Below are 12,194 nucleotides of genomic sequence, written 5' to 3'. Positions count from 1 at the left end.
ACCAGCCACTCTCATTTTCAAAATGCAGGTTTCCCTTACAGATGTCCTTGGTGAAGCAGTAAATTAGTAATATCACTCTGTCTTGGTCCTTGAGTATATTCTTTTTTTTTTAATATTTCTTTTTGATGTGGACCATTTGTTTTTTGAAAGTCTTTATCAAATTTGTTACAGTATTGCTTGTTTTATGTTTTGGTTTTTTGACCGTGAGGCATATGGGATCTTAGCTCCCTGACCAGGGATTGAACCCGCACCCCCTGCATTGGAAGGCGAAATCTTAACCACTGGACTGCCAGGGAAGTCCCCTATTGTATTCTTTTTTTTTTTTTTTTTGGCTGTGTTGGGTCTTTGTTGCTGCGCGCGGGCTTTCCTCTGGTTGCGGCGAGCAGGGGCTACTCTTCGTTGTGGTGCGCGGGCTTCTCATTGCGGTGGCTTCTCTCGTTGCAGAGCACGGGCTGTAGGCGTGCGGGCTTCAATAGTTGTGGCACGCGGGCTCTAGAGCGCAGGCTCAGTAGTTGTGGCGCACGGGCTTCGTTGCTCCGCGGCATGTGGGATCTTCCCGGACCAGGGCTCGAACCCGTGTCCCCTGCATTGGCAGGCGAATTCTTAACCACTGCGTCACCAGGGAAGCCCCCCCATTGTATTCTTTTTAAGGTCCTATGAGATGGGTGGGAAGTCGCGTAAGGAGCTGCTGCTGCATCTGCAGCTGTGTGCCCAGGTGTGCAGCAGTCTGGAAGAGAGCACTGCGTGTCACTGGAGTTTGTGCTGTTTTCATTTTTCATGGAGTGAAGATTTTTACTTGAGAATGACTGACACAAGCTATTGGTATTCAGACTTTAGTGTTTGGTGGATATTTCTTGAAAATGATTAAGGGAGCCTGTCACTTCAAGGAAAGCAACTAACAGTGTTTGGTACCAATGATAAAACATGGGCTTTTAAGTGAATGTTAGGATTTTGGAAAACTTGTATCTGCCATTGCAAGCTCAGCAGCTTCCCATAAAGAGTTTCCTGATGAGATCCCTAGTGATATTAACAAGAGACTTGTAAAGAATAAATTGTTTGTTTGTTTTTTGGTACGCGGGCCTCCCACTGTTGTGGCCTCTCCCGTTGCGGAGCACAGGCTCCGGACGCGCAGGCTCAGCGGTCATGGCTCATGGGCCCAGCCGCTCCGCGGCATGTGGGATCTTCCCGGACCGGGGCACGAACCCGTGTCCCCTGCATCGGCAGGCAGACTCTCAACCACTGCGCCACCAGGGAAGCCCTAAAGAGTAAATTGTTTAATGACAGGCACCGACACTTGGAAAATCCATGTAACTCTGTGAACCAGTATTTTCCGTATGACCAGGGCATGATGTCAGCCAATCCTGGGTGGGTAAAGAATCCATATGCGTTAAAAGTGCGAGATGGACAGAGTAGGAAAATTTCATTCATTCATATGGTTTCAGGTTCCACATTTTAACTAACTTATAAGTTACTACCACTTATTGTGTTTTAGTGTTTATCAAAGAAGAATAGCCATAGTTATCTGTTTTAATATCATTAAAATATTCTTCCCTGGACTTCCTTGGTGGCGCGGTGGTTAGGAGTCCACCTGCCGATGCAGGAGACACGGGTTTGATCCTTGGTCCGGGAGGATCCCACATGCCGCAGAGCAACTAAGCCCGTGTGCCACAACTACTGAGCCTGTGCTCTAGAGCCTGTGAGCCACAACTAATGAAGCCCGCGTGCCTAGAGCCCGGGCTCCACAACAAGAGAAGCCACTGCAGTGAGAAGCATGCGCACCGCAACGAAGAGTAGGCCCTGCTCGCCGCAACTAGAGAAAGCCCACACGCAGCAACGAAGACCCAGTGCAGTCCAAAAAATAAATAAATAAAATAAATTTATTAAAAGAAAAAATATATATATATTATTCCCTTTTCCAACTACATATCTGTGTGAGGCCTGCTTTTTTTCATGTCACAATAGATTGAATACAAAAGAAACGAGAATCTGACAGTCTTCTATTAAGCCAAACATTAGAGATGTACAGAAATGTTAAAACACTGCTATTTTGGGGACTTCCCTGCTGGTCCAGTGGCTAAGATTCTGCGCTCCCAATGCAGGGGCCCAGGTTCAATCCCTGGTCAGGGAACTAGATCCCACATGCCGCAACTAAGACCTGGTGCAGCCAAATAAGTAAATAAATTTTTTTTTAAAAATTAAAAGAAATAAAAACATTGCTACTCTTCTTATTAATTTTTTTGATTTGGAAAACATAGTTGTTTTTCATAAAAATATGTTAATTATGTTAATAAGCCCTGAGTTTATTTTTAGATGAGTTAAATATTTAAAATATTTAATATGGTAAATGTCAATCTCAGTAACCCACATAAACAAAAGCTCTTTGGGGTCCTCAATAGTTTTTAAGAGTGGAAGAGGGCTCTAAGACCAAAAAGTTGGATAATGGCTCTTGTACATTCTTTATTAAAACTTCCAAGCATGAGGCATATTGGCAAAAAAACTCTGTCATAAGAGCCAAATGGCCACCAAAGACAAATTTTCCTACAGACTGGCTTAATTTTTGTACAGTATGAACTGGCTTGTAGTTATATAACACATGCAAACTCTGCAGCTGAAATCTCTTTCCAGATGTGAACTTCAGTGTTTGCTCAGTGAATGAGAGCTTTCCAGAAATGAAGTGGAATTGATTTTTTTAGTTGACTCACACTGAACATGTAGGAGATTCACGTTACCAATACGGGTCCAGGCTTTCCCCCCTCCCCCTTTGTAGAAATTCTATTTGGTGGCTATACCATTTTTAAAAAAGAATTTAAGAGTATGGGCTTTGATTTCATTTCTTTGTATTTCCACGCCTATGCATGGCATGTTAGATAGAGCAGGTATCAATTGTCTGCATGTGCTGTGAATTCCCAGACTCACTGTCCTGGGAAGGGCCTTCTCCACAGCACAGAACCTTACAGTCCCTAGTTCTGAGCCCACCTCCCATTTTACTGCTAATTGATTACTGATGTTCTCACCTTACACTTAAACAAATGAAAATGGAAACTAATGGTTACTTAACCTAGTTAGGATAACCTGATATAAAAATTTTAGTATCATTTCCTGGAATTCACCAAGCAAATAAGAATATTAGACCAGGTAATTTACTCAGCTCAACTGACTATTTTCTTGTTTTTAACTGATACTTTTTAATACTTCTCAGTTGGGAAGGGGAAATGTGTATTTTCTAGTATGTATACAGAAATGCCCTGATTTCGGTACTGTTTTCAGGCAAGAGGAGGAGCGTGGCCGGGTGTATAACTACATGAATGCTGTTGAAAGAGACTTGGCAGCCCTGAGGCAGGGGATGGGGCTGAGTAGAAGGTCCTCGACTTCCTCCGAGCCGACCCCTACGGTGAAAACCCTCATCAAGTCGTTCGACAGCGCATCTCAAGGTAACATCCATCGTGCCCTAGCGGGCGGTCGTGTTCACGTACCACATGTTCTCTGTTCTAGTTGATGTTCTTTACCATCTTACTCTGAGTCTCATCACATTTCATATGATGTTAGTGAGTTAGTCTTCCTGCAAGGTGGATTTTAACAGGAGATTCGGGATCTGTTCAGCCTCAGAGATCTCGGAGTCAGACTTGGGCCTTACCCCATGCGTGTGTGTCTTCTCCGTGCCTGAGAACTTCCAGATGTGGGACTTCAGCCCTCTCCCTTGCTCTGAATTCCTCAGGCCCAGTGTATTCAGATGCTACTTAACACTGACACCCAGGTGTCTCCCAGACATCTTCTCACGTCCGAAACCAGATCTTGTCCCTTAACTTCCATCTTTCCCCATGTGAATGGCAGCACCATTCCACCCAGTCACGTAAGCCAGAAATCTCGGAATCTTCCTTCTTCCTTCAATCCTCCTTCCTCACCTTGACATTGACCCATTAGCGAGGCCTCTTGGTCTGGCCTCCCGCACCCACACCTGCTCTGCTCTCCATCACTAGGGGCACACCATCCACTGCTCATTCAGTGGCCTCCTCTTTATTTTTTAATTTAATTTTTTTTTTCTGGCTGCGCCGTGCGGCTTGTCGGATCTTAGTTCCCTAACCAGGGATCGAACCCGGGCCCCAGCAGCGAAGGTGCTGAGTCCTAACCACTGGACCACCAGGGAATTCCCAGGATCCTACTTTTGAACAGTTCAGTCTAGAGAGGGAGACTGACATGTGAGCAGACAATTACACACATTTAATTGCACTAAATGAAATACGTGTGAAAATCCGTGTGGAGGGAAGTGACGAGCTCCTTAGGAGGAGGTGAGGGAAGATGAGCAGAGCCCGGCGTTCCTTCATTTAATATGCCGCGAACTGCACGCCAGGCTTCTCATCTGATGCAGTTGCAGAAACACTCATCCTGGAGCTTTTGTACTTTGATTTCCTTGGTTTATGGAGCACTTAACCGCATAATTAAATAACAAAAGTGAAATGACTGGCATAGTCAGGGTTGGAAATAAACACAAGTAGTCTCAGGAACAGACAGTCCGCCTGACGGCAGGACGGCTGCACGGAGCAGCCGTGAGTGTTGAGGTGAGGTGTCTCCCGTTCCCAGGGGAGCCGCGAGTGCTGGTTCATGGGGTGAACCCTTAAGGAGAGAGCAGTTATGAAAGCTTGCACTGCACCTTGTTGTGTTCATTATTTACTTGTGTGTGCGTTGTTTTTCTAGTCCCCAGCCCTGCTACAGCTGCAATTCCTCGAACGCCTCTGAGTCCAAGTCCCATGAAAACACCCCCTGCGGCAGCCGTCTCCCCCATGCAGGTAAGTGCCTGTGACCATGGAGGCTCTGGGGGTCCCAGCTTCTGAAAGCTTGTCCTTTTCAAAGTCACCTACACTATGGCACGGGGGGCAAATGGCTGCCTCTTGAGGGATACAGTTGTGATTGTTTTCCTAGGTTGCTGTGAAATTCCCTAAGATAAATTATGTTAATGTCAAGTATGTTATTCTTCTGAAATCCTCTAATAATAGTGATAGCTAACAACTACTGAACACTTATTATATGTTCTACACTGTTCCCAATGCTTTATAATGTTAACTCATTTAATCCTCATGACACCTCTATTGGCTATTAGGTATTATTCTTATCCCTAGTTTTCATATCTGGAAACTGAGGCCCAGAATGGCTAAGCAGCTTGCTGAGGGTCGTACAATGACGCGTTCGAGCTGGAATTTGAGCCTGGGTGGCATGACTTCAGACACGATGTTTTTAACCCCTACACTAAGATAACTTTCTAAGTAGAATATACAGTCAACCCTCGAACAACAGGGGGTTAGGGGCGCTGACCCTCTGCATAGGTAGAAATCCACTTATAATGTATGGTCAGCCCTCCATGTGTGCGCTTCCACATCTGTGGATTCCCAGCTGCATGAACAAGTGTCTCAGGTGCCCTTCTTGCCACTGTGGGAGTGCAGACCAGAAGCAGGGCAGGTGGCATGACTGTCGAGCTCAGGAGGCCCTCTCACTATGCCCTTGCTGTGAGCCACTTTGGGGACAGTAGCTGAGGTAGAGTTTCTCCACGTAGGTGAGAGTAGCCTAAAACCCAGTCCCCTGTGATCTAGGGTAGCCTTGGCTGCACCTCTTCCCTAAAAGATTGGGTTTGAGAACATTTTGTCTGAGCAGAGACTTTTGTAGGTGTTAACTACTGGCTGTGTATTTTGTGAGTGAACTTTTTAACCTTTTCCTTTGTAAAGTTTAGGGTAGAAGTGCTCTCCCTCTGCATTTGTAATGTTGCAAGTTGTGGCTTTGCATTTACGTTTATGTAGAAGATGTTATACTCTTAATTTGAAAGGAAGGCAAAGGGAATTCCATATTCTGTCTATAATGAGCTTTTTATATACTCGATTAATCAAACTTTCTAAAGACATGAAGAGGGACTTCCCTGCTGGCGCAGTGGTTAGAATCCGCCTGCCAATGCAGGGGACACAGCTTCGATGCCTGGTCTGGGAAGATCCTACATGCCGTCGAGCACCTAAGCGCGTGAGCCACAACTACTGAGCCCATGTGCCACAAGTACTGAAGCCCACTTACCTAGAGCCCATACTCCTCAACAAGAGAAGCCACCACAGTGAGAAGCCCACGCACTGCAATGAAGAGTAGCCCCTGCTCGACGCAGCTAGAGAAAGCCCACACACAGCAATGAAGACCCAACGCAGCCTAATTAATTAATTAATTAATTAATTTTAAAAAAAATAGGGACTTCCCCGGTGGTGCAGTGGATAAGGCTCCACGCTCCCAGTGCAGGGGGCCCGGGTTCAATCCCTGGTCAGGGAACTAGATACCACATGCATGTTGCAACTAAGGAGCCTGCCTGCCACAACTAAGACCCGGCACAACCTAATAAATAAATAAATAAATATTTAATAAAAGAAAGAAAAACAGAATCAAAAATAACATTTAAAAAAAAGTTGAAGATATAAATGAAAGCAGATGAAGGTGCAAGATATAAGGTGAAGTTTCTCTAAATAGTGTTTGTCAGTTGAAATTTAATGTTCATGGCGTCACTCTGTAAACTTTTGTAAAGATAAGAGGTAAAAAATGTCATCTCTCTAACTTGGAAAAAAAACTAGTAATCATAAGCCACATTCAGTAGCTTTTTAGTACTTGATTAGCTAGCACAGTGCTTCTCAAACCTAATTGTGCACAAAAGTCATGTGGAATTTTTAAACACGTAGATTCCCAGGCTTCATCCCAGTGAACAAGAATCCCTGGGGAATGGGGCCTAAGATTAGGATTGTTAGTTTTTCAAAACTCCCTGAGTGGGAATTCCACTTCTGGCTGTGAGGGAGTCAAGGGCTGGATTATTCTGCCACCACAGACAGCTATAAGGCTGGACAGAATGTAGGAAGCAGTTACATTCATACGTGGTAGGACAGGTGGTACAGGACTGAAATCTTTGGAGAAAAGTTAAGAAAGCTGAGCCTTACTGTGGCCCACGCTTTTCCAGATGGTGAGCAGGGAGGATGAACCCACATGGAGCAGGGAAGGGAATGCCAGCTGGATCCGAGGAGACACAGATCAATGTACAGGGAGAACAAGGGCTGGGATTTGGGGGCAGGGTGCCTGGGAGGAGAGAGCCACGCAGAAAAGGTCTAGAGCTCTGCATAGGCCTCCCTTTGAGTCCTCGCTGAGTGCCAGTCTGCACATGTGTAGACATGAGTTGAACCCCGCAAGGCTGAGCAAGAACGATTTTGCAGGAAAGATCAGTTACCAGGAATCTGGCAGACAGATGCTTCCCATAGTTTACACAGAGCAGGGATCATTTGAGTTCCTACTGGCCACCGTGGAAAAACCTCTTTGAATACTTGGAGCATTCATTAGAGACCTCAGTGACCACTCTGTGAAGTGGAACTAAATAGCCCTAGAGTAAACACTATTCTAGATCTGCCCTAAGTGACCTTAAAAACAACCTCAGAAGGTCCAAGGAGATCCGTTAGTAACAGGATAGGCGGTCTCTGAACTGCTTACCAGTGATCCATGCCTCCTGCTGCTGTGCTCTTGTGTCATCTGCTCCTTCTGAGGGTTGGCTGGGCTTCGTGACTTGCTTCTCATGAACAGAATGTGGCAAGAGTGATGAGCTGTCCCTTACAAGATAAGGTGGTGAGAAAACTCACTTCTGTCTGAGGACTCCTCTTGCTATCTCCTAGATTCAGTCACTCCAGTGAACAATTGGAAATTGAAATACTTAGCGATACATTGAATAAAATATTGTGCAAGACCTTGTAGTGAAAACTATAAAATAATGCTGAGAGAAGTTAAAGGCGTAATAAATGGGAAGATACATCATGTTCATGCGTTGGAAGACTCAGTCTTGTTAGGATCTTGCAACTCTCCCTCACATCGAGCTGTAGATTCAACTCATCCAACTTAGAATCCCAGCACGCTTTTTTGTAGAAATTGATAGTATAATTTAAAATTTATTTATGTGGAAATTTAAAAGACCCTGAATGTCCAAAGCATCTGGGGGGGGGGGGGGAAGGAACAAATCTGGAGGACTTCCACTACTTGATGTTAGCACTTAGAGTAATCAAGACAGTGTGGTTCTGACATAAGTTTAGATCAGTAGAATAGATAGAGAATCCAGAAATAGGTCAGCTGATTTTCAACAAAGGTGCCAGGGTAATTCAGTGGGAGAGGGATAATCTTTTCAACAGGATTCCAGAACAACTAGATATCCATATGGAAAAAAAAAGAAAAAAAAATACCTTTACCTCATGGCATTCATAAAAAATTGAAATTGACTATAGACTTAAATGTAAAAGCTAAAACTACAGAACTTCTACATGAAAACATTAGAGAAAGTCTTCGTGACCTTCGACAAGGCAAAAATTTACTTAGGACACACACAAAAATGAACTATAAAAGAAAATTAATAGCTTGGGCATCAAAATTTAAAACTTCTCTGAAAGATATTAAGAACATGACAGACAAGACTGGGGAGAATATATTTGCAATTTATTTATCTGTCAAAATCTTGTATTCAGAGAAGACTTGTTTGTCATCTTGGTTCAAGACAACCCAATAAATAACGGACATAAGAGTTGAAAAGTCCCTTCCCAAGAGAAGATACACAAATGGCCAGTAAACACATGAGAAGTTGCTCAACATCGTAGTCATCAGGGAAATGCAAGTTAAATCCATTATGATATCTCAGTACGCACCTTCGGGATGGCTAAAATGAAGACTGCCAGTATCAAGTGTTGGTGAGGGTGTGGGGAGGCTGGCCCTCTCACACATTGCTGCTGGGACTATGGAATGAGTAGTCAGAATTCAGCTGGATAAAAAAGGGCTGGGAGAGCTGAGGAAAGAAGCATGAGAACAAGTCCAGAGCTGGTGAACAGCGTGTCCTTGTGGGCGGGAGTGAGTAGTTGGTGGTGTTGGGGCATCACACAGAGGTGGCGGGAGGTGGCTCAGGAGAGCCGAGAGGGTTCAAGTATTCGGTAGGTACGTGTATGTATGAGACCGGAGGGGAGGAGGCCGGTGACCAAGCTGGTGCTGAGTTAAGGTGCCAGGTTGTGCCCGGCAGCAGTGTTGGAAACTTAGTGAGGAGGTGACAGAGTGAGATCCATTTGGTACTGGGGCATGAATGGCCAATCCAAGTACTAAAGGAGCACATCCGGATTTTGCTGATTGGCGAGTGAGGGGCATGTGGGATCTTTCTGTGTTCATTTTAAAATAGTATACTGATCACTTTATATGCCTCTGGGAGTGTGTGTGTTTTTTTCAGTCTTACCGTAATAGTGTGGAAGGAATTATGCAAATTCGTAACTAAATATTTACTCTCTGCAACATTTACTCTGTGAAACCCAGCTCTGATTTAACCTAATATGGACACTGTTTGTCTTATGATTTCAGAGACATTCCATAAGTGGACCAATCTCTACATCTAAACCCCTGACAGCCCTGTCAGATAAGAGACCAAACTACGGGGAAATTCCTGTTCAAGGTACACCTCATGTGCAGTATTTCACTTTTGTTGTTAATTTTTTTATTCATCTGACTTTTGGGGCTAACTAACTTGTTTTTCTTTTATTCTTGACATTATTTCTACCAGTCTGATAGACATCTTTATCACAGGTTTACTAATAACACGTCTTAATTACAGATGAGGAGACTGTTAATAGATGCATCTTGGAAGATGACTTCATAGTGTCACGAGGGTGACAGGGAGTCCACACTGTTGCCAGGCCCTGTTTTTACAGTTGTTCTTGGGGCGTGTATAGTTATCCCATTTTATAGATGTGAAAAATGAGGCTTCAAACAGTTAAATAACTCATAAACACAGGTTGACATTTAAGTTAAGGAACAGTAGACCCGGACAGCCTGGCTCCAGAGCCCATTTCTTTGGTCTTTGTGCTCTGCGTCACTTGTGAAAGAAAAGCCTCTGATAGCTGGGGTTCAGCGAGTGCCATTTCCACGCGGCTCTTTATGGCGGCCCCAGCACCCGAGCCCAAGGCCTCTGCCTTTTGAGGTCAGGGGTCCTTCTCCCCCACTGCCTCCCTACGTGTGGTGCTGAAGTAAGTGCTTTGGAAAAACGGTTTTGGGCATTGGACCAGGTGCTGGGAAAGGCACACTTGGTTGGGGTGGGTGTGGAGACGCCCGGCAGGTGTGACACCTTCCGGAGCCCAGGCCCCCCCTGGCTGGGCAGGCTGGGCCCCTCCTGCGCTCCTGGTGTGGGAGTCAGGCTCTGGGGCTGAAACTGTGCAGTTTGGATGGGTGTGCGGGAGAGAGAAGCAGAGGACTGGCTCTGTGGGCTCCGGGGGGCTGCCAGGCATGGGGTTCAGTGGGCAGTTTGTGTACAGGGGGGACGGTGGAGCCCAGGACAGTGCTGTTGCCACTGCCCCTGCAGACTTGCCTTCCATCCCGGCTTCAGCTTCTGGTTCCTGTGTTAGCTGTGGCCTGAGCTCTTTTCTCCCCTCGGAAGGTCCTCCTGCTAAGGGAACAAGTGTGGATGGTTTAAAGTCTCCCTTTACATCTGTGCCGAGTTCCCACCCTGGCCCCCAGATGGATCCAGGGATTGTGTGTGTGGTCACAGGTCCTGCTGCTGACCTCTTGGATGCTGTTTCCTTGTGTAAGTCGGGGTCATCGTGAACATCTAGCTCAGGGCCTTGGCTCCCTCTCCCAAGGCTCTCTTACCCCTGTGGTCAGCTTTGTACCCTCTCCTGTCCACCCGAGCTGCTGTGGTCCACGGTGTCAGTGGCTGTGGGCAGCATCTGGCCGTGTTGAGCCCGCCCACCCCTGGATGTTCTTTCTGGTGTCCTTCACGCCCACTCTGCATCTCCTCCTCCGTCTCCTGTGCTCAGTCCTCCTGCCTGGCCTGTGAGGGGTGCTGTGCCCAGGGCCTCTCTCTCCTGTCTGTACTCACTCTGTTACTACGTCCGAAGGGGGCTTCTCCCCTTTCAAGGCTACCTTCCCCACTCATCTTGATTGGCCCACAGCAGCACAAGGTTTACTGGGGAAACCTTTCCAGCATCAGTGGTGTTTCTCAAACTTACCTGTTGATAAGATTTACCTGAGTCACTTGGTAAAATGTGGAATCCGGGGCCTCGTCTCAGATCTGCTGACATGGACTCTCCAGGAAGGGAGTTTGGAAACTTCATTTTCACAAGCACCCCAAGTGATTCTTAGGAAGGGACAAGTTTGGGAAACTGGGCAGAGATTACCATTTAGTTTTGCTCTTAGCCTGGCTTTATAGGTGGAAGGTGGGTGTGGAAGGTCTGCGGGCCAAGGTTATTGAAGACGCAGACAAAATGTGTTAGGTGTCTCTGAGGCTCTGCCGAATTAAACCTCTTTTTGGCTCTCTTCTTTTTATTATTGGTAATGGTCATATGATAACACCATTGGGCACATTGTGTGTGCAGTCTGCCTGCAAGTGCCAGCCACATTCTCCACTTCTGTCTGTTCTGGTGCCTTAACTGGGCTTGGTTGAAACTGCAAATACAAGAGAGAGGGAAATACACTTGGGTGAATTTGTATCTGAGAATTTGTTGATAGTGTAACCTTTTATCTTAAACAGTCACTAGGGAAAGAAACCACTTACAAAACTGAGAACAACTAAATGATTCTAGTTCATAAAAAACCACCGTGGTTCTCCATGCCAGTTAAGAGAGTAGTTCTGAGCTCTGCTGGAGGTGCTTTTCTCCCCTGATTGTCTCTTCTGTCCTGGCCGAAGTCACACACAGCCTGTGATTTTCAGGTTGAAAATTTCAATGGCTTCATTCCTGAAAACTTGAAAAGTGCTGCCTCTTGTTCTACTATACTTAAATTGGATAATTTGTTGGTTTTTCCAGTTAAGTATTTTATAAAAGGTGTGGGTTTTTTTCTGTCTTTCATCATGCTTGTATGTCAGTTGCAGGAAAATGTTTTAGACCAGAGATCTTATTATAAATGGACTAATCAAATGCTCTTTTGTTGGTATTGTTGGCAGTTGAATTCTGTGATCTGGGTCATGACAGGTGAATATTTGTAGATAAGATATGAGTTGGTGTTTGTAGCCTAAGCAGGTACGTGGATACAGGCAGTTGGGAGGGTCTTCACTGTCCCCACTGTCCCCTTGCACAGTGATCTTAGAAGGCCCAGTGCAAGCAGAGACCTCGGCTGGGCGATGCAGATGGTTAGGGAGCCTGGGGTTGCCCAGCGTCAGTGGGACCTGAGTGTGGTGTTGGTGTCATCAG

At 45.6% G+C, this 12,194-nt stretch overlaps 1 protein-coding gene across 2 annotated transcripts in view; it reads left to right on the top strand.

The window, feature by feature from the left end:
- The window catches only part of SPECC1L (sperm antigen with calponin homology and coiled-coil domains 1 like), a 92,148-nt gene that overhangs the window by 32,174 nt on the left and 47,780 nt on the right, over positions 1–12,194 (top strand). For both annotated transcript variants that reach the window (XM_065889272.1, XM_065889271.1), the window contains exons 7-9: positions 3,268–3,431; positions 4,693–4,784; positions 9,376–9,466. In XM_065889272.1, coding sequence (XP_065745344.1) covers positions 3,268–3,431; positions 4,693–4,784; positions 9,376–9,466 — 347 coding nt within the window. The remainder of the gene's footprint in view (positions 1–3,267; positions 3,432–4,692; positions 4,785–9,375; positions 9,467–12,194) is intronic.

This window comes from Phocoena phocoena, chromosome 13, assembly GCF_963924675.1.
Source record: "Phocoena phocoena chromosome 13, mPhoPho1.1, whole genome shotgun sequence".
Classification (NCBI taxonomy): Eukaryota; Metazoa; Chordata; class Mammalia; order Artiodactyla; family Phocoenidae; genus Phocoena; species Phocoena phocoena.
This window is presented reverse-complemented; position numbering and strand designations above follow the sequence as displayed.